Below are 23,153 nucleotides of genomic sequence, written 5' to 3'. Positions count from 1 at the left end.
CCTAAATCTACTAAAATACGACTGTTAAATCTTTTTAATTTTCAAGTATGTGGGTTGTTGAGCTAAGACTAATTTAATGGTCAATTTCGATAGTCAAAATCCGCCGATCAACAACGTTTTTTCAAAAATGAGATCAAACTCATTTTTGCATATATGAACCATCGTGGTTGTGAAAATCCGATGATCGATTTTAATTGTTGGAATCACTAGTTGGTTGGAGGGTTGGCAACAACAATAAAGCCAAAAATTAGTTCTGTATGTTCAATTATTTTTGGATTTGTTTGGTTTATTAGGTCTGTTTGGTTTTTATAAAATTTGTTCAATTTTTTTGAATTTTAAATTTATTTAATCGATTTAATTTAATTTTGTACAGCGATTCAATTTTTTTATTATTAAATTTCAGTCTGTTCGATACTGTTTGCACACTCCTAGAAAAGACACCTTTAGGTTTTTTCGTAATATTAGATACAAAAAAAAATAGTATTATGAATATATAATATCATTAAATGGAAATTATGATTCTTGCTCTGTCTTTTACGTCATGCATGCATACGCACGCGTGGTTCTTTATCATGAATAAATGAACGTTATTATCATCGAAATCTAATAAATAATTTGTTTAATCACTATTAATTACATTAATATTGTTAATTAGTGCTCGTTATACTATTTTATTATTAAAACGAATTCATTTTATTCTATCCATTCCTTGCTTCATTGATTTGTACAATTATAGCATTTTACCCCATCAGCTAAACTTAATTTGTTTTGATATAAAGAACATTACGGTTCCGTTCGATTTGATATAATATATTCTATTTTGAAAAGTAATTTTCATATAAAAATTTACATAAAAATTATTTTCATGTTATTTGTTGTTGTTTAGCTTGTATTTTTTAAAAAAATGTAAAAAATAAAAATTTACTCTTAAATACGTACAAATGTTGATTTTTCACACTTGTATATATATAAAATATAGTTGTCGAAATAATATATTGTGCACATCAAAAAAATAATATTTTAAATTTTAAAAGTTCAATAACAATTATCAATATATATATATATATATAAATTTAGGACTATCACCTTTGTGCGGTTTTTCAGCGTTCGTACTCTCAAACCACCAAAAAAGTAAATCACCATCCTTACTTTGTTTTTTAATTTTGATTTTCCCACCGCTCGTGCCCTTAAGCGACGGCAATAATGACACAAAGAACTAGATCACCAAGGCCTTACTTATAATTGAACGTTTTTTTGTTAAAGAGGAAAAAAATAATAAATCGAATCTATTTTAGTATTTTTTGGCAAATGCATTCCATTATACACTTAATTAATTACACCATAGAAAACGATATTCTTATGCAAAAAATATCACCTATAAATATGAGAGTAACATTTAACTTCCCAAAGCATCTGGGTTTAAAAGTAATTAAAATTAAGGGTAGTTTGATACTTTTAAAATTTAATATATATATATATATAATGACAAATTTGGAAAAAAGAAAGTCATGAGTCAAAAAAGGATATATATATATAATGGAATTATTTTAGATTGGAGAGCTAAACTGTTATATATAGAACCAGAAGGAAGAAGGAATGAATGAAGAAAGAGAGGGAGGAAGGTTTCTGGGGGCACAATTTCACCTGATTTTCTACTCACTTTCTTTCATTTCTTTCCCTCTTGCATCCCTGCTGTTGTGTTCTTCAGTATCTGCACATCAATTCACGAATATATATATATAAGAATTAGAATTTTTCCAAGACTACACACTACTATTTAAAAATAAAAAATGCTAAATCACTCATCACTATCGTTTTTTTTAAAAGACTCGCTACTTCAATTAACGATTCTGTTCTAAAAAAACATTGACTGAACCAACAATTTTAAAAAATTAAAAAAAAAAAGTGTTAGTTCGATAAACGATTGTTCTTTAAAATAGTAGTTTCTTAATTAAGTTTATTTGAGCTCTAATTTAGTATTTTTATAATAACTTTAAAAAATAAAATAATTGTGGAAGCATTTTTGCACTTTTGAAGAAAAAAATAGTGGAATTTAAAAAAAAAAAAAAAAATGCAACAGCCTTGTAACATTTGAGGCTTTGGAAATTTTTGAGTAAGGTAGCAGTTAGCGGTTACATATATGCTGCTCCCACCGGTGATTGTTCTATATTTTGAAAAAGATTATTTGGCTTGAATTTTTCAGCATATAGTTGATGAGATAGAAACAAAAATAGTAGTTTGTTAAATAATATAATATTGAAAAATTAAATTTCAAATAAAAAAAAATTTGTTTACAATAAAATAGATTTTAATATTTTTACTAAAAATCTCGCGATGGGAGATGGACAGTGACGTGTATGATTGATTCATGGACTGTGGTCACATAGTCAGTCATTCATTCGACGGCACGAACTCTTAGAAGCCCGAAAATGCCCCTTCAGGCGACATTTATCCCGTGCATATGATGATGGAATGATATGAGGTGTCAACCACGTGTCATATCATGATGTTTATGCACAAGGAAATTGCTACTTTGCCCCCAATAGACTTACAGAGAGGGTTAGGTCGAAAATGCCCTCTGTAATTGCTTTTCCTCCTCTCTCAGTTGTCGCCTCTCTCAACTCTCCCTCTTCTCAGGCCATCCTCACCTTGCCTTTTTGCCACTGTCACCTCACACCTCCTCGCTTCTATCTCACTGGTGGTCACTATATCCATTGCGACAGATGCAATGATCGACAAGCGCAAGGAGAAGGCAACAAGAAAACAAGGCAACAATAATCATAGAAAAAGAAAAGAGATGAGAGGGGCAACAACCATGAAAGGAAAGAAAAAATAATTGTAGAGTGCATGAGTGTGAAAAATATTTTTGTTATTTTGACATATTTCTATCAATCAATGGGTGAATCTCTCTGACAAAGTAATATCGTCCTATACACAAATCGCTTGTATTCATGAATGCATCGTGAGACATAAAATACAAATTTTTATTAATTATTTAATAATTTTATTTTCCCAATATTATAATTTTAGATCCATCCTTTTAATTTGAGCCAACGAGGTCGGTTAAAATGAGAAATTAGTACTTGCTTGCCTTTTAACAATTTAAAATAAATAAAAATAAAATTGTCATTATCGCATCGATCGCATGTTGATCGACCAAGTCGGCTAAAAAATCAGAACATAGTATTTAAAATTTGCTGACCTGTCTAAGCATCTGGTTTTCATTCTGCAAGGTGGACAGCCTCTCCTCCAGCTCAGAGTTGTTCTTCTCCAAGTCCTTCACCCGACCCTCCAGCTCAATCAAGTAGGCCTTCTTCCGCTCCCGTGCTTGTTGAGCTGAAACTCTGTTCCTCAGCAACCTTTTCAACATTTCCAAACACGGCGTTAATGATGGCGCCACGTCAGAATGTGAGGTGATGTAGACGCAATTAAAGAATCCGGTTCGGTTCGGGGATTTTACCTCTTGAGCCTCTTGTTTTCCTTGTCGGCCGGGCTTCTTCCTCTCTTATTCGCCCGACTGGCCGAGGGCTGGACCCGGTCCGGACCGGCCGCTGGATCAGCTGCAGTTTTCTTGCCGGTGGCTTCTCCGGCCATCTCAGGGACTCCCCTGATCTCGTCGTCGCTCTCCATCCCTGATCACGTGTAAAATAAGATCGGTCTCAATTAACTTGTATCGTGAAATGATACCGATGTTCCCGGGAAAGTTCTTGAGAAATCCTCACGATCTTCAAACCCAGAAAGCAAATTTAGGAAGCTCACTGACCCAGATGAGAAATTCTCATAATCGCAAAAACCTAAAGTGAATCTAAAAAGGCTCTCCAACCCCAGATGAGAAATTCTCACAATCTCCTAGAACCCAGAAACTAAATTCAAAAAGCTGACCAACCCAGATGAGAAATCAATTCTCACAATCTACAAAACCCAGAAGAAAACTCACAGACCCAGATGAAAAAATCTAGCAAATGTACATCCAGATGCATGCATGAGATCAGAAAGCTCATCTCATGATGATGATATAGATCACAAACTAAACAAGAAGAGGAAAAGAGAAAGAACCTTCTTTGACTTCAACCTCGAAAAGAGGCGTAGAGTTGGAAGATCTTTCACTGCCCGAAGGCATAGAGACGGCGGCCGCAATCTGTTGGTTGTTGCTGTAATTATCCAGAAATTGAGAATGGATTGAGACGGAAAAAGAAGGCTGAGATGGATATATTGTAGCGCTGTACGTACGTCCCGGAAAAAGAGCGGGATTTTAAAGTGAGCGAGGATTGTAAGAAACGGTGGGGGCTTTTCCAGCCGTGGGATCGGAATCCATCGGACGGTGGTGGAATGGGAAGCGTGGAATCCTGGCAGCCATAAAGAGCTTAGGTGATCGATGGCTGGCGGTGGAGGAGTGAGAAAGCTTGATTTTTGTCCGCCGATTCGAGAATGATCCGACGGTCACGATACAATTCTGAAATCTAAACTGAAACGTAGAGCATTGGAGCAGGGATATGTGTCATATGTTGGCGGCTTGGTAAGTGTGACGTGTGAACGCGAACGTGATTTTCCGCTGATGTCAAATGACTAAGATACCCCCTCATGAATTACGAAAAAAAGAACTGACTTTTGCAAAAAATGTGATTGGCTTGTGGACAACCTTTCCTTAAAAATAGATTCCATATTCAACTCTTCAATTGTCATTTTTCTAAACTGAAATTCTGCATCCGTGTAACCATTTTCAAAAAGCATGTACAGATATCTCTACGCACCCTAATTTAAAAGAAAATAACAACAATTATTTTACCTTATAGTAAGTGATGAAATTAATCCACAACTAAGTTAACAAAAGCATCACTTGAAATTCAATAAAGTGTCACTATGCGAATAGTCAATCTCATCTCATTATATTTCATGCTCTGAGACAATTTAATCATAAGTGACGTTTACAATTAGACAACATCTATCATATTAGATAAAAAATTTATGTGAGGTTAGTTAGAAGATTACTTCTCTACTTATGATATATCAGTGTCTTGAACATGGAACATGTAAGATTATATATGTGGAAAAGCTTAAATCATAGGTATGTATGAGGTGGCTAGTAGTTAATGTGATTCATAAGACTAAATTAAAAATAATATATTGTGATAGAATCCTAAGTCTTAATTTTTACTTTAATGAAATATAATAAAAAAATTACATAAAAACCTAAAAGATATATAAAAATTTATGATCACACTCAATTTGAAAACCTCAGCAGCAACAAAAAATTTATTATTTACCACCCGGGCTGAAAGAAGTAAAATTTTTATGGGTAATTAATTATCGTAATCTAGTTATTCTCAGAATGCGCTCAATGCTCATTAATTAGTTGTCAAAATAGAGATACTTGATGAAATATTTTTACATTAATGTATTATATATTTATAATAATTAAATATATGATGTAATATAATATATGAATATAAAAGTGTCACATATATAAATAATGGTACTCTTGGTTGCAGAATGTTGAAGTAACATTAATTTTCGAATTAAATATGGTTCAAGGGGATTAAGTTTTGCCGTAAATGAGATGTTTTGGACATCTTGTCAGAGCGAGTGCTGCTGGATCAAGAAGCAACGCTATCCAATTCGTTTGGGCTACCCAACTTTGCAATCAATTGATTTTTTTAAGGTTTTTTTTTAATCATGCGTGTAAACCACCAACTTTTCAAATGATTAAAAAACACTTATTTTTCAAGTTTATACTTGATTTTTAATTTTTTATAATAAGAATATTTAAATTTTATTTTATTTTGATCATATTTATTTATATTTCTCGTTAATTGATAATTAATTATAGAATAAGCTCACAAATAAAGAGAGAATTCTTTTTTTTTAACCTCAAATGAGATGTTTATAGAGTTTTTATGATAGTGAAGAAGAAAGAGATCAAATATGATATTTTTAAAAGAGGATGGTTTAAGTATTGTGAGAGAGAAAGAGAGCACCAGTACTATTATTAAGTGTGTATTTAACTTAGATATATTTAATATATAGGTCACTCATATATTGAATAGTTAAGATTTTAGAGCGACAATCAATAATTTTAAATTTGGTTAATTAAAATAAAAAGTAACCAAATTTGTAATGATGAATTTCACTAGACGCATTATTATTATATATTTAAAGAAATAATCCCATTAATTAATTTCACAGGAAACAACAATAGAAACACAAAATTCAATTTCTACAGTCGCAGCTCAGGCACGCAGATAATTATGCACGAAGAAGATGAGACCAAGATTTATAAACAAAGATTGAAACAAATTAACAGCAATTAATATTGGCAGAAACAGTTTCCGCCGGCACTCTGCATGTGATTCTCATTCTGGGTTCATTTTTTTGATCTCCGAACAAGGGCTTATTTCTGGGCCAGTTTCCCGGGAAAGTGACAGAAAAAGCAGCATCCAGAAAGCTTAGGAGACGGCGGCGGATTCATCGCCGGCGAAACCTTGGGCTGCAGCTGGCCGCTTTCCATCATCTTCACAGTAGTGACCGCAACGCTCTGGCATTTCCTCAGCTCCCCAATATTATTGTCTCTCTTTGCTGCTTCCAGTCTCTGCTTCATCAGATTCAAGTCCCCTGAGAAATACCGGTCTTCCCATATTAATCCCGACGAACCTTGCCTTCTAAATACCGCAGACCTGTTCAGGCTAGCCATGGCCTCTCTCTCTCTCTCTCTCTCTCTCCCTCCCTCCCTCCCTCCCTCCCTCCTTCTATGTGTGTGTGTGTGTGGTGTGAAGTGGAGAAGATGATAAGTTTGCTAAGCCTGAAGTTCCCGTACTGTTCTCAATCTGATTCTGATATATATATATATATTTATAGAGAGAGAGAGGGAAAGGGAAATTGGAGATATTTACAATATATAGCATATCTGGAGACTGGAGGGGTTTCTCAAATAGGATTTCTAATTTGTAGGCTTATGGATGGTTTTATATGATAGTTGGTCGACAAGGCAGGCACAGTTGTTGATGCTATTCATATAACTTAAACCCAATATACTGTTAATTTTATAGACCTCACTTTAATTAATGTAAAAATTAAAAATTAACATAAACCCAAAAGCAAGGAATTTTTGGGGCTCCTTCTAACTTCCACCAAATGGAAGGATGACCGGAAGATAGATACCTGGCTTGTCATCAGTTAGTGAATCAAATTAATTTGGCATTTTGACGGGTCCTGCCGAAGGGCACTGGCAAGTCAAGATGAAGACGTTAAAGTCAAGAATAAACTCAAGAATACTTGATTAATTTGGCATTTTGTTTTGCTTCTTTGCCTGGGACTTGTGTTTTCATGGATAAACATTCAGAGTTTGTCTTCATCCCATTTTCTAAATTCTGAGTTTCTAGAAACTAACAGAGGTGTTCCCATTCCTAAATTTAAAATAAAATTAAACAAATTCAACTCATTTATTATTTAAATTCAAGTTTGATGTTGTATGGTTGTACTAAAATTTGGTAATCTCAAAACAAAATGTGTTTTAACATAAATTTTAAAATAAAACAAAAATAAAGTACAAACAGAATAGAAAAACACAAAAATATATTAATAAACAATAGAATTTTGGCATTGCTTGCTTATATAAATCAAGTGGGATTAGTTATGTACTTCAACTCAATGTTATATCAATTGGATAAAAAAAAAAAAAAAGAGTTAAAAATAAATTAAGAGAAAAACTCAAATGAAACCAGGCCCAACAACCCTAGCACTGGGCCTGCGTGGGGGCCGGGATTTACTGTAGGCTCCCCCAACTGGCGATTCCAACAGCAAGGAAACGACAACGTACTGGACAGCTGGAGCACCGCCCTTCTGTTCTGTGCTAGATTGGGTCTCCAACTTCCATTTTCAAACCCTTCTTCTCTTCCATCGCTTCCTTCTTCTTCTTAGGGTCTGATCTCATGGCAACTTCGTCATCGTCTTCAAAAGGATGGTTGAGAAATCTGTACAAATACGCATCTCGCGTCTATTTCTTGCTCATCATCCTTCAGGTCCCGCTTTTTAGGTAAAATCAGTAAGCTCTTACTTTCAAATTTCACTCCCTCTCCACCTCCTATCTGTAACTACCTTACATTCCATAAAATTCGGAAAATGCTGAATTCACATATACTTATGGATATATCTTTGATTGGCGTTGATCTTCAGTCTCCAACTCTTATTTTTGAATTGTTGTGCGCATATTTCTTGGAGTCTAGGGTTGAGTTGAAGCAAAAGAAGCGGCAATGCAGTTTCTGTTTATGAAATTGGATTCCACTAGACTTTTATATCATGTTTCTAGATACTGGAAGATAGTTAGATTTTTTACAATATTATGTAGCATGTTCATTACTGATTTGGTGGTGCTTTTGGCGTTGGTATTGAATTATTGTTCATGTTGATGTGGAGGCTATCGGACAAAATACATGCTTCTCTCTGTGACTTTAAGACGGAAAATTCTGAGACCTGGTCTTTTGACAAGTAATTGGTATTTCCGGTTATATGATTTGCTTTATAACTTAGACAATAAAGATCTGTGGTCTATGTTGTAGTTATGTACAACAGTGGACCAAATTTAACTGGCCAAGGTCTGTCTAAAAATGTAAATCTTATTGGCAACATTTGTGTAGCTTTGGTAGTGGCAGGATGGCTATTTTAAAGAATTCTAAGGCTCGGAGGAGGGGGAGGCCCTTAAATGTAAGGAAGCGCTCTTGTTGGACCAGCAAGTATTAGGTCCCCGCATTAGTCAATTAAGAAGTGACTACTTTTCTTGGATGGAAGAAAAAATATGGTTTCATTTATTTGCATCTTAAGTTTATACCTATTCCGGCGTTTAACTGATTTCTCAACTTCTATACATGATTATCCTTCACAAATAAATAGTCAAGTTCACTTCTTGTTGTTTAGGATGTGGGACTTTGTTATTTTTGATGGATACTATCTTATTTATTTGATATTGATTGATGTAAATTGCGACTGCTCGTCAAACTGCATGTTGGTAATTAAACATTGTTGCCGTAGTTTTGAGTATGGCAACAGATCTAAAACATACTGGAAGATACTTGATATCTACAACATTTCCAATACAACTGATATTCAATGTCAGAATGAATGCTATGGAAACTGTTTCCCACATCTTAACTAGGGATGGGTGTGGATCAGTTTGGTTAGGGTTTTCAAGATAACAATAGCCGTAAGTGTGGTTCTATGTCCATAACCGTGCCTATAACTGATGGATTAACCATGTCCACAGTTTTTATCTGTAACCATTCTAACAAATTGCATAATTAAATGAAAATTTCAATAAAAAAACAATTTTTTTTTATTGAATTAAAGAATAGGCAACCAACACACAAGAAGTACATGAGATTGGCAACCAAAATTGAAAATGCACATTTAAATTAGACTTAGACTCATGATTACACAAATTAAAATTGTCCTCAAGAAATCAAGCAACTGAAATGAAAATCTTAAACTGATTACACATTTTGTGGGAAATGGTTTCGCTTTTTTTTGGGATATTGCGATAACATATTTTAAGGTAACAATTTTATTATTGATCATAGTTGTAAATAATTTACAACTTAAGGATATTTTATAAAGGAATACATATTTAAATTATTAATTTTTAAACTAATACTATATTATACATATATATATCATTATCAGTTATTCTTACGGTTATGGATTGGTTATAGTTATGGCTCTGGTTTTTTATAATAATCGTAACCGGTGGTTTTTCAATTTTTCTAACCATAATCGTGTCCGCATCCCTTATATTCGGTTTGTACCTGTGTCTTCTGGACGCAATTATAGAATTTTTTACAGATGAACTGATCCACACCCATCCTTAATCTTAACATTATGTTCAATCTTAGTGCTTGAATTAGTGTTCCAAATTTATCCTGCATAAAATTTTCTTTGGGTAAACTATTGGTGATGGAGGCAAAGTTATGGCTGAATTGAGATGACCTTTTATCAGGAAAAAGACTAGGGATTTGAAGCAAACAAGTTTGCACCAATAGAGATTGGGGATTTTAAGAAAATGAAGAAATCAGACTATTTAAATCTTTACTTTTTGTTTTTTGTTTTTAACTTTATCCATGTATTAAAGAAAAAGAGATTTTTCAAAATTAGTACTGTTGTTAAAATTAATATGAATGGTTTTGACCAGCTCACTCGCGCATCCAGTCTTTTTTCTGAATTCGTGGTCTGACCAGTACAACTGGCTGAACAAGTCCGGTTTTATAACTATGGCTGATGGTTTTCAATAGCAATAGCAAACATCTGTCTTGTTTTCTGTTAGAGTTCAATTATTTAATGCGGTTATAGTTCTGCTTTCTAATTTTGGTTTTCTTGGTTACCGTTATGAAAATTATATTATATATTTGACTATTTTGTCTGTGTCAAATCATTTTTTTTTTTTTTTTTTTGACAATTGTCCTGTGTTTCTCTGATACAAAAAGGTAATTACTATTGGTTTTTTTATCATTATGACAAATGACAGCTGAGAGTCTAATTACTGAATTAAATTAAACCTTATGCTACCATTTCAAATTTTAAATGTTGTTTTCTGTCATTTTACCAGGGTTCCATGTAGAGCTGGAATGTGCACAACACCCATTCATGTCACATCTTCCCAACTGATTGCAAGTGAGATCTTTCCTGTTAATGTTGTGAAGGCACTTCTATATCCTGGAGCTGTTGTAAATGGTCTCCTCAAGAACATGACTCTTCCAAGCTGGGGTAATCTGGAAGACATTTATAACTTGACTGATGTGAAGGGAGCCCCTGCAGTAACTGATCTGCAACGGTTGGAGGTCAGAATGACTTCTCTTCTCTGCTTTCTTGTACTATTTTATGCAGTTTGTCTGTAAAATAAAAAGTTATGCAGCTTTAGTTTGGGACAAACTTGAATGGAGCAACAAATATGATAAAATATCCTGATGGGAAGCATCTATGAGGGGAAACCCAAACAGCCTTAGCTGCATTATTCCAGCAAAGAGACTTGAATTGAGCACCCCCCCCCAAAAAAAAAAAAAAAAAGGATCCATATCAAAAAAATCTATAGGGAATTCTGTATTTCTTCATCTGTATGCTTTACGATAATTGATCATGTATTTATTTGTTTATCACTTTTAGCAGGCATGGTGAATAGTTGTGCCCCCAATCTTTATAAGCTCTAATTGTATACTGTTCATACTGATGAGGTGAAAAGGAAATTCATTGGAGAACTATAACTCTAATCATGTTTTATCCTAATGCAACTGGTGGTGCTTTTGGAGGGTGAGAGGTAGGAAGGTGATAGGCCCCCGATTCACTTGACTTATCAAAGAAGGTCTAAGGGGCAGCAATCAAGGGCAGAGGAGTAAATAAGTTGGCTGGCATAACAACCAGCCATGTGTGTAAGGGGTAGAATGGGGTATCGCTGGTGTAACAGCCCAGCTATGGCATAACAGAATTCGGTTAAGGGGTAGAGGGGGGAATATGTAAGGGGTGGGGGGGGTAGAGAGGTGGGCAGGCTGTTTTTCTGTAGGAATTTGGGAGAGAGAGGGCCTCTCGAATGCCCTGGGTGATCTTGTTCTTGGCTGGAAAGTTGTTTGTTACTAATACTTGATTGTTGGTTGGAATTCTATTGGAAATCTTACCAGAAGGTCTTAGATGACTTGGAGAGTTTGGTTTTGCGCATGAAAAGTAACATCATTAGTACTTCATTTTCTTGGTTGAGGTTGGACACCCCTTTTTCCTTGCCATCCATTGTGCAGTTTTTGGGTGACCTGTTTTTTGTTGCTTAAATCCTAGCGGGAATTTTTTGTTTCCTGCTCATCTCTTGTAAGGAGTGCATCCATTTCCAATGTTCTGTATTCAAGATTTACCCCCTTAAGGTTGTAATTATTTTATTAAAAAAAAAATCTAACCATGTTCTATGTCAGGGGTTGTTGGACAAGTAAAAACAGGTTAGAAAATAGATGCAATTGAGATGGAAATGTTATGCTTGATTTATAACTTGGAAAAACAGGGTTTAGAGTAATCAAATCCATGGTATGAAAGGTAACATCTATTAAAGATAAACTGAGAGGAATGTAGTAAAGATGGTTTGTGACCTATGGGAAAGACCAATTAGGAGAATTGACATTATCCACAAGAGGCTAATGCTTAATGCTAGGGACGAGAGAGGACAAATTAAAACACATGGTCTAATTGAAGTTATTGCATCGATAGAAGAAAATGGACAAAGAGATTCAATGTTACCAGTAGGGTTGGCAATGGTTCAGTTTGGTTTCGATTTTTTGTCAAAACCATGATCAAACCAAACTTAAACTACTAAAATCAAAACTAAACCATTACTCATTGGTTTTAAAAATTAAAAACCATAACCAAACCATTCGGTTTCGGTTTTAACCATGATTTTTTTAGTTTAATCCATACCAACAAACAAATACAAACTCTTACAAATAGCATTCATAAAAAATTTTGATAACTCCACAACAAACAATGAGAAACTCTAATAAAATTACCTTCTTCTTGTATAAAGTTACAAATTAACTTCAAACTTCTTGGATATAATTATTTAATTGATAAAAATAAAATAATTTAAGATTAGGTTTTATTTTTATTTGTTAATTACTTTATAAATATTAAATATTTTAAATATTTGTAATGCATTAGTTAAAATACTTGTAAAAAAATGCACTAGTCAATATATATATTATGTGTATATATAATATATTAAATAAATATATATATTATATATATATATGTATATTCGGTTCAGTTTGGTTCAGTTACCCACACATTCGGTTCGGGTTTTGGTTTGGATTTAGTGAAAACCATAACCAAACTATACCCATTGAAATAGTATTCGGTTTTTCCCCAAACCAAACCATTACCCAATCAAACGGTTTTTAACCGCGTTGACCGGTTCAGTTTCGATTCGGTTCCTCACGGTTTCGGTTACAATTGCCATCCCTAGTTACCAGCCCAAAGTAATTAGAAACAGACTTAATTGAGATCACATTCATCCTTTTTTTTTTTGTGGTTATTTTGTTGGAGGACTTGTTACTCTTTTTGGGATTGATTCCAGCTAAGAGTATATGCAAATGCTTGCATCACATTGGCCTTCTTAATGAGTTATTGCTGCTTTAATATGATACACATACTGCCTTGTTATTATTTATAAATAAATTTTGCGTGGTAGTGTTTGTGCTCCCCCTCTCTCGTGCAGCACTTATAATATCCATTTTGACTTGTAAAAAAAACTCTAATGTATTGTTTGGTTAGAGAAAGGAGATGGGGGAGGGAATAATGGAAGGTTGGGCTTGCTTAACTGTCTGGTAGGAACGGAGAGGGAAGGGACCCTTTTCCTCTTTGCTGTATGCTAGCCACTCTACAGAAGAATGTAACAGATGAGAAAGGCAGTGGTTCTGTGATGCATTAATTTCCAGGATTGCCCTTAAATTTTATATCATCCTTCCTGTTAATTAGGGTATAATTTTCCTTGTCTCTCTCCTTTGAGTGTTGCATCTTGTCAACCAGGAGCAATTATGTGGAACTATGTTTTCCTTATTGACAACATCTTTTCTTTCAACGTTGTGCATATATGAATGAAAACCTGTTGAACATTTACATGAAAAATCTCAGCAAAATATGCAAGCGGATGGTCTTTGCATGATCTTCTAATGGACATTTCATAAGCATCAGTTCAAATATTTTCAATTTCTCTAATGCAGTCCCTTCAAACTCTCTCTCTCTCTCTTTTTTTCCCCCTCCTATTTTCATTTGTTTCCGAGCAGGTGCTTGCAGGCAGCTATTTTTCTGTGTCAGGAGCAATCATTGGTATTCTAAAACCTGGCAGGATGAGCATGTTTGGAACCCTTCTGATAATCTGGGGCCTTGTCAAGGAAGGGATCCTTGGAAAGCCAGTGAATACAGATCCCACAAGAACTGTTTTTGTATACCCAACAATGTTGATTGCGCTGGTTTGTGCCTTTTCATCTGTCAAATATGATTTAAAGAAGATTGCGAGAAGTGCACCAGCACGTCCCGTTGCCAAACCGCTTCAGAGCTCATCAAAATCTAAGCTAAAATGAATTAGAATGTAATGGTTTCTGACCAATGAATTCTCCTTCGTAATTGTTATAGTTTGAGTTCAAATTGTGTATGCGCTGCCAAATTTTCCTATGTATTGTGTTCTTGTTCCTCCAGTATCATCGATCGTCTTTGTTTAAGCAAGTTTCTAGTGCCATTGATGAGGCAAAATCATTGCACATGGAGGATATGAAGAAACCCACCAGCACCAATAATGGTATTGTAAGCATCTTCTGATCTTTCTTCTCGAGTGTTAATTTGCAGATCCACTCTGGAGTCTGGAGGGCGATATTACCATTTACAAAAAGTGATATTACTAATAACTCATTTACAAAAGGTGATAGCCATTGAAGGGTGTTTTGGTTAATCCAACCATTAAAGAGCTGACATTTTGGCAAGCTCAGTGCTTGAGCAAATGGGAAGCAGCGAATCATGACCAAAGGAGCCTTTGCCCATTTGGACTTTGTGCTACAAATATGGTCGTGCTTTGACTGCTTTTTTCTCCCTTCTTTGTTACCTTTTTTCATGGCTAAAGGGCGACTAAAGCATAGGAATTCTGTGCGTATATGCGATATCTTTTCCTATGTTGTATTCTTGAAGCATATATGTCACAACGAAGCAATCTTGTTATAACTTTTAATGTTTGTAGCATTTCCAGTTTTTTTGGGTCAATTTTCTTAGGCAACATAAATTTAAGTTGACAATGTTATATAAATTGAATTCTTCTGCAGAAGATCCAGAATGATGTGATTGTCTTTTACTCATTTTTGGGAAGCAAAACCTTATCATCATTGTTTATATTCATGAGAATATCATTCAATAATGATTGATGACATTTTATGTGTAGTTCGCGGCTGGCATTAGATTACATCAATTAGGATTGATCTCTTTTAGGGTTTTTCCCTACACCGTTATGTCAACGAAGCTTGGCTTGCCAAGTAAGTGGAGGAATAACCGTAAAGAGTATCAAGGCAGCTTCTTTTGTCATGCGCCTAGGATTTGGGTAAAGTTGAGACATTTACTGAACTCGTGTTCTTAATCAGTGATTTGACAGGGAGGTGGTATAACATTTAAGTTCATAATGTAGGGGAATGAAAGGCTCTGTGCTTGCATGTGTCTTGCCTTTTATGATTCTAGTTTAGATAAAGAGAAATTTTTAGTGATTAGAAATATAGCTTATTATATTTTTTATTTGATGGGGTTATACACTAGTACTTCAGACATAAAATAAGTTTTTATTAAGAATTATCTTTATCTGAGATAATATTATCAATTTTCTCATATTTTAAGTATATTGGGTCATTACTAAACAATTATTAAGTACCACGAATTCTTATGTCTCAGTTTGGGGCATCAGTAAGAAAACTACGTAGGGTGGATATGAAATGTGATGCACTGAAAAATTAAATTTTTATTGCGTTGGAGGATTATTCGTAAGAAAAAAAGTAAAATTATTATAAAAAGAATAAAAAAAAAATGCTTGGTGGAAGGGAAACAAGAATCTTGTCAAAAAGTAATGGTTTGTAGGAGACATGAATGAAAGTGTTAGATTTACAACTTTTTGACCAACAAATCTGCAGCTAATTAAAGCATATATATGATCCATTAGGTCAATGAGGGGGAGAACCCATAAAAGAGATGTAAATTTTTTTAAAAAAAAAGAAAGAATTATTTGGGAATCCTATGTGAAGTCACATCTTGTTGATTGAAATTTACACGAGGCTGGCCACTGCTCCCCTTCACAAAACAGAAAGAGGGCTAAAATGAAAAGGGTGCTCTAAAAACCAAATTAGCTTTCTATCTGACCTAAATTTTCAAGTTCTCTAGTTCTTTTGGTTTGAGCTTCGGTTATCAATACAAATTAAAATAGCTCTGCAGGGGTGAATGCACATAGTTGGTGTCTTTTATTTATGGTAATTAACTAGAAAACTTGTATGATTTTTGTACGAAGGGACTTCACCAGCCAAATTAGGCAACAAATTCTGTGAACTTGAATTTTGGGTTTGCTTGAATATATACCTAAGAAGTAAAATAACAATAAGACGAAGAACATCAACTTAAATATGAGTTTTGGCCGAACTTATAACACACGGCGACTGCACTAGAAGAAGAAGAAGAAAAAGAAAGAGAAGAGAGAGAGATTAGTTTCAAGTTTGGTTAAACACAAGTATGAGAAAGGAAAAAAAAAATGGTAAGTGAAAGTTCTCACAAGATATATTATTTAGGCAACAATATTGAGAATGTTTGCCCAAAAAAAAGGAAATAAAAGCATAATAGGGAAGGGATTTTGAGTCTTTTTAACATTTTAATTAGTTCTCGTTTCTCCCAAAGTAATTATTAAGGGTAAAATGGACAAATCGATGCACACGAGGGAGGATAAAAATAGTGGTTTATCATTAAACATTTAATCAATGTCAATCTATTTATGTTAAAATGTGTGACAAATAATTATAAATAAAAAGAAATCTGATGATATCACATAAAAGTGGGTGTATTGAGCTTCGATAGTATTTTTATGTGCAAATGTGAGCCCCCAGTACTTCTGGTTGAAGTGTGGGACGGTTCAAAGCCAATTTCCTTTTCTTTTTTTTTTTGTAGATAAAAATATTTAGAAAGAAAATCTCTTTAAGGTTAATTACTTAACTTAGTTGAGTAAAGTAAAGAGAGATTTTGGTGTGCTTTTAGATGTTTGGAGGAAGAACATGAAGAGTATTTTCTACTTAATAATTAGTTTATACTTTTAAACTTAAAATATGTTTAAAAATGGGAGTTATAGAGTGTTTATGAAAGTTGTATATCGGTTCATTCTTATCACCATATTTGCAAGGAAATAATTAATATTTATACAAAAATTATATATATGGCAATAGCACTCTTGAAATATTAAATCATTTTCTAATGGGTCAATTATTAATTTTAAAGTGATGAAATTGAAAATTACTGCATTTATGATAAGATGTTTTGTGTCCGATATAAGCACTTACTTTCCATTATATATATGTCATGACACAATCTACAATTAATAAAATATAAACAGAACTTTATAGTATACGGAATTAAGCATAATGTCATATCAATAAAATTTTCATAAGAATAATTAATGAAACATGTTTATAATGCTGAAGACACACACTTAGATTAATTAGATATATATAGAAGAGGAGGACAACATGGCAATATATATCATTTGATGATAAATATCAATAAATAAAGCCCACAAAATGAACCATGGATCTAACCCTTCCTAGCTAAACAAGAGCTTTCAACCATAATTAATTAGAGGCTCTCGGCAGGAAGAGAGATCAATACAATATATAGGAATACAGAGATGAAGAAAACGAAAAACAAGAAGGGTGGCAGCTCTAGCTAGCGGGAAACTAATTAAGACCAAATGGGCAGCTAGCAAGCATATCATCATCAAATGGGATGGGACTTCCTCGATGATCAGATCTCCCCCAGTTGCAGTATCTGAAAACTGAACATATATATATCGTGAAAATTAATTAATTTGTCAGTAAACAAGCCATTAAAGGACCCTACGTAGAGGCAACCAAGGCTTGACCTTAATTTTGGCATGCAAAAATGGAGCGTACATGCTAGCTAGCAGCTGTACTCCCTTGGCGCCCCGCATCTGAAACACTCCATTCGGCTGGCAAAGTTGTGCTCCTTGCAGCCCGGCCTGTGCTCCATCCAAATCCGAAAACTTTCTTACAAATTCAATTAAAGTTTGTGAAAGCAAACAAACAGTAACCAACAGAGTAACAAGAATGTTCTTTTTCTTGGAATTACCTGTTGCAAATCCAGTCGCCGGACTTCCACCCGGATCGACTGCCACCGCCGAAGCCGAAGCTCCTGCCACCATTGAAGCCGCCAGACGAGTTGTCGTCCTTGAAGGCGCCGCACTTGAAGCAGGTGGAGCGGCTGGCGAAGTTGTGGGTGCCACAGTTGCCGACGGCGCAGTACCAGTCGCCGGGCCTCACGTCAGGGCCGGTGGTGAAGCCAAAGGAGGAGGACCCGCCGCCGATTCTTGGCTCGTCGCAGCGGTGACACGAGTCTCTCCGCTGGAAGTTGAGGTGCTGGCAGGACCTGCAATTCCAATCTCCCGGCCTGCTCATCTTAATAATTTTCCTGCACAATAAGAGAATCAAATAAATCAAACATAAAGATGGCAGTTTAATTTAGAAATTTAAGAAATGGTTACATTGTACATACAATAGAGAAACAACATCAAGACAATAATTAAGGTCGGGCTCACCTTGATGAGGAGATACAGCTAGCTAGCAGCTGGGTAGGAATGGAAGTAATGAGCGGGTGGTGGTGGTGGTGGTGGTGGTGGGATGGCGTCGTTTATATATATGCATGCATTGCTGGCTGCTGGGGCCTCGGGAATTGATCGGTGATGAGGTGGAGATTTGTGTTTATTTCTTTTCTATTTATTATTTGAAATTCTTTACTTTGGCAGCTGCACTGCACACAGCACTACCAGCTTCTCCACTCAATACTCATCACGAAGATGATGAATGAGGGAATCATACAACCTCCTTCTTCAGTATATCTTAAAAATAAACAGACAGACATCTCTTTTTTAAAAGCCCAAAAAAAATAAAGAAGAGCAAGATTATGTATAATCTCGAACACTTATAAAGCAAGGGGCCGGTCATGTGTATTTAACTATTAAGAACATACCTTCTGTTGTCTACATAAGACGAATTTCGAGAACTATTTATTTAGATTGAAGACAACACACACACACACACACACACACACACACACACACACACATATATATATATATTGTATATATGAAAAGAAAAGAAAATTTCAAAATGATTTGCTTATTTTAATGACTCGTGCATTTAAAAAGAACATATTTTGATTGTTTGCTAAAACTGGAGTATTTTGGGATTGAAATCTTCGAACTATTTTTTTAAGTTAGTAACTAACCAAACAAGCTCTCTTGAATTAATCTTTACTTCAAAACTACAAACATTATAATACGTCTTAGCTCCGGCCACCAATTATTTACATAAATATCTCAATGAATGAATGATCTACCAATGGCACAAAATGCTTGTGGATTCAGCAATGGATAAGGAGGAACCAAACCAGCTGCTTTCTCGCAGACAAAATGAATATTCGAATTGCATTGAAATCCTTTTGGAAGAGAAGACCCCACATTTTTTTTTCCATTTTAGTTCTTATCTCATATTTGGCTTTATATTAAGGAGATGCCGTATATTGTATATATCTCCTTTCTTCATTCAACATGCATAGAGTAAAAATTGTACTTTCACATTATATTTTTATTAATATTTTCGTAATATTAGTTTTCCTTGTATTACTAAGCAAACTTTACAAATAATAGTCCAATATATATCCATTTCATTTCATTATTTTCTTGTGGAGACTTGAGACATTCGTCCATTTGTAAGATTCGATGACCAGAGAACTCTAGCTCTGAAGCCGAAATCGAAGGCGAATTAAGCTGACGTTGCATGGCTGCAAGCCAAGCCTGCAACTCCAAAGAAATTAACTTCTTGTTTATCTATCTAGATCTTCTTTCAATTATTTATTCATATATATATGATTGTGCAATATAAATAAAAGAGAAGGGTTCAAAATAAAGAAAAGTGAATAAAATGGATAGAGAATTCCGATAAAGATTGTTGAAGCTGGTGATGGAAGAGAAGTCTTCGAGGTCCATTTGACCATCTTTTCTTTCCCTTCCTTTCTTTTCTTTTCTTTTCTTTTCCCCCAAACACTGCATTCCTCTTTTTTGCTGTCATATTCATTCCCCCCTTCTGATTCTCTCCTTTTCATATTTTGAATGAATCTTCTCTCTCTCTCTCTCTCTCTCTCTCTCTCTCTCTCTGTGTAGAGGTGTAAAGAGAAAAGGAAATTATAATAAGAAAAAAATAAAGTATATATATGTGTATGTGCTAATATATATGGCCAACCATTTTCTTGGGCAAAGCTGTAGCAAGCTGAGTAAAAGTTAAAAAAGAACAAAAAAAATTTTTAAAAAAAAAAAAAGCAAAAAAGGATTGATTGGATTCCCTCAAAAATCAAATTATTTAGATAGGGATTAAATTCTTCAGTTATATATATAAAAAAAATCTTCAGTAATCTCATATTAATATTGGATAGGGATGAGAATAAAAAATTTAATCTCAATCAAGTAGTCGTTTATCAAGAAATTTTTTTACAAATAATAATTAAAGAGTAATAATTACAAGAGATTGTTACGATACTGTATACAATTTTTATAAAAAAAATATTATTATTGAGATAACGTGATAGTGACATTTTTTATGAAAATGGGTCCTTAAAAGCAAGAACAAGTTTCTTTCTTTTTTTTCTTTTCAATCTCTCAATATGAATGAGTATACGATTAATTAATGTAGCATCATGATCTAATTTTTTTCATTTTACAAAAGCAAAAAAAGAAACATCATTCTAATTTTATACATTAAAATCAAAATTTTAAGTGGAATTGAAAAATAATTCATAAAATCGAATTGTAAAACCATAAGATTTTAGAGAATTAAAAATACCCTTGAATGTATATAAATATATGTTCAGAATGACATACTTTAATAAAAAAATTAATTAATATTATTTAATAACATGATTATTACAATTTATAATAGTATTTCTTTTGAATAAAATACATGTATGTATTTATTTTAAAATAATTTTATCTATTAATTTTAAAAAAATTAAATAATATAAAAAAATTAAATATTAAGTTCATCATTTGTCATCCTTCATCCATAATTAAAATTATAAATATTAATTTTAAATATAAATTTTAAATTTTACCGAATTTACAGTATTAAATCGCTAATTAACTTCGATTCTATAAAAATTCAGGTTTATAAACAAATAAACTCGTAAATTTGTACGAGTTGACTCATATGTTTGACAACAATAATTACTAACCTCTTAAATTTGTTTTATAATTGAGTTGAGATATATATTTGGGTTAAACTAAGATATGTACATATATATTGCAAGTATTAATTGAAGCTTGGAAGAATAAATTTACCACAAGAAGAGCGGTCCATGGACGCTTTTAAGCTGGTCCCATATTCAAAAGAAGCCTCAGTACACACACCACCTTCTGGTCAAAAATAGCCTAAAGATCTTATGGATTACACCACAAAAATACTTTGTTGAAGCATGCGCACAACCTAACTAATTTTGTTTTCTTATAGTAATTTTGGGAAACCATCCAATTATTAGGGTTTTCTTGAGATAATCGTCGTTGCGTGACTCCGTCACTCGTATCTTCGATTTTGATAAATGAGATAAATCATAGGTAGAGCATTTGTCTTATTGTATAGGACAAAGAATCAAACACACAACCTATTAATGCGAATCTCACCTTATTATGACCCAACCATTTAACCTATGCATTTGAAAACATTAGAATTTTCTTAATCAATATAAACATAAACATTTGTTTTACATCGTTTTTTTTTTTTATATATAAATAATGAAAGGGATGATAAATGAGGCAAATTGATGAATTGCTTGAATTTCTATTTCCTAGTATGTTTTTTTTTTTAAATGTATTAGTAGATATCATGAGTAATGCTAATCATTGCCGTAAGAGCACTGGTTTTAGGAGAAATATTAAATGTACTTGTTTTTTAATTCAGGCAATACATATTTATTATACATTATTTTTAAATTTTAATATTTTTTTTATTAGTTGATTTTGTTATAATAAATACATTTGTTTTAGCATAGACTAAGAAAAAAATTTAAAACATAAAAATGAGGTATAATAAATATGCATTATTTAAAAATAAATATATTTAATACTTTTTAATGATTATTCTAAAAACAAAAATTAACATTGCCCATTATTTGTAAATAATAGTTTAATAGATAAAATAAAATAATTTATGAATATGTTGAACTCGAGTTATAGAAGGAGACATTAATAGCCCTACATAAGTTCAGTTTCAATAAATAAATAAAACAAAGAGAGAGAGAGAGAGTATATAGATAAAATTTTACTAATAAGATTATGGTTCATATTAATTGGTAAAAATTAATCACTAATAATTATGATTGTTGTATTTAATATTTATAATTAAAACCAAAATATGCTTTCCATATAATACCAACACATTTGTTACTATTGTGAAAATTTCTTATTGGTATTAAGAATCTAACTCTGTAACCACTAACCACACCACCCAAAACTTGTTTAATGAAATGGGATCCCATCGTTGCTATGTAAATTCAAATTGAAAAGCATGACATAAATGTCTCTGCAATTTGGAGGCCAATTTAGATATATTTGTACACCCAATGATCTAATATAATAAACCCAATTTAATATCAACCCGATTTAAAAATATATAGACCCAAATATCAAGTCCAAAAAAAGAAAAATTAAAATTGAATTAAAGTTATGCAAAAAAAAAAAAAAAATCTAAACAAAATTCCTTTAATTACATTAGTTTGAATCAGTTATCAAATTTATTAAAAATTAAAAATACCTCTAATTATGAGTCAAAGATAAATCATATTTCAGTATTTAGATAAAGATAGAGTTGGAGTTAACTTATCTTGTATTTGATAGATATATATTATCATCTCTATATGAAACAATAATAAAAAATAATTTAATATAATCTTAATAGTTTTCTTTATTTATAATGATTAATAATCAAGCCTAAGTTTTACAAAATTTTTATGTGCTTCTTCGATGTATATTGATTATTATGCGCCTAAAAGTCATAGATACTAATTTATAAAATAATCAAATGAAATATATAATCTATAGATACTAATTTTCTATGAATAAAAAAAAATTATTTTCTTCTTATAATATTATAAACCTAAATATTATTCATCTAATGTGTGTGTGTGTTTTTACAATGTGGTAGGTAACGAGGCGAATTTGGTAACACAACCTGGATCTCTCTTTTCATATTTGGGCCGGGCCCAGCTCTAAGAGTTAGAGCAGATAAATGCGAGATGGACAAAGCCCAGCTGGGTGAGGCCCAAACGGGCAGATAACTTCCCGCCATCTCTATCTCTTTGAT

The 23,153-nt window shown here is 33.1% G+C and overlaps 3 protein-coding genes across 5 annotated transcripts; 1 reads left to right on the top strand and 2 right to left on the bottom strand.

Annotated features, from left to right (window-relative positions):
• Positions 1-1,417: 1,417 nt before the first annotated feature.
• On the bottom strand, positions 1,418-4,242 carry LOC127812118 (transcription factor HY5-like). Its single transcript, XM_052352451.1, has 4 exons — positions 4,057-4,242; positions 3,461-3,632; positions 3,203-3,359; positions 1,418-1,711 (listed from the first exon to the last, which is right to left on the bottom strand). Exons 1-4 carry the CDS (start codon positions 4,118-4,120, stop codon positions 1,667-1,669), a joined length of 438 nt encoding a protein of 145 aa, XP_052208411.1. The 5' UTR covers positions 4,121-4,242; the 3' UTR covers positions 1,418-1,666.
• A 3,583-nt stretch (positions 4,243-7,825) lies between these two features.
• Positions 7,826-14,245, top strand: LOC127791513 (uncharacterized). The gene is made up of 3 exons (XM_052321437.1): positions 7,826-8,029; positions 10,589-10,820; positions 13,794-14,245. The coding sequence occupies exons 1-3, from the start codon at positions 7,926-7,928 to the stop codon at positions 14,088-14,090; spliced, it is 633 nt and encodes a 210-aa protein (XP_052177397.1). The 5' UTR covers positions 7,826-7,925; the 3' UTR covers positions 14,091-14,245.
• A 2,966-nt stretch (positions 14,246-17,211) lies between these two features.
• On the bottom strand, positions 17,212-18,798 carry LOC127811512 (putative RNA-binding protein involved in heterochromatin assembly). Of its 3 annotated transcripts, none has more exons than XM_052351456.1 (4): positions 18,344-18,798; positions 17,878-18,216; positions 17,682-17,767; positions 17,212-17,563 (listed from the first exon to the last, which is right to left on the bottom strand). In XM_052351456.1, the coding sequence occupies exons 2-3, from the start codon at positions 18,201-18,203 to the stop codon at positions 17,689-17,691; spliced, it is 405 nt and encodes a 134-aa protein (XP_052207416.1). In that variant the 5' UTR covers positions 18,204-18,216; positions 18,344-18,798; the 3' UTR covers positions 17,212-17,563; positions 17,682-17,688. The 3 variants fall into 3 exon arrangements, with proteins under 3 accessions (XP_052207416.1, XP_052207408.1, XP_052207398.1); XM_052351448.1 differs by having other exon boundaries at positions 17,212-17,556; positions 17,651-17,767; positions 18,344-18,797; XM_052351438.1 differs by having other exon boundaries at positions 17,651-17,767; positions 18,344-18,794.
• Positions 18,799-23,153: the final 4,355 nt, after the last annotated feature.

The sequence above is a fragment of the Diospyros lotus genome, chromosome 1 (assembly GCF_014633365.1).
Source record: "Diospyros lotus cultivar Yz01 chromosome 1, ASM1463336v1, whole genome shotgun sequence".
Classification (NCBI taxonomy): Eukaryota; Viridiplantae; Streptophyta; class Magnoliopsida; order Ericales; family Ebenaceae; genus Diospyros; species Diospyros lotus.
Note: the sequence above shows the minus strand (reverse complement) of the source record. Positions and strands in the feature narration are given on the sequence as shown.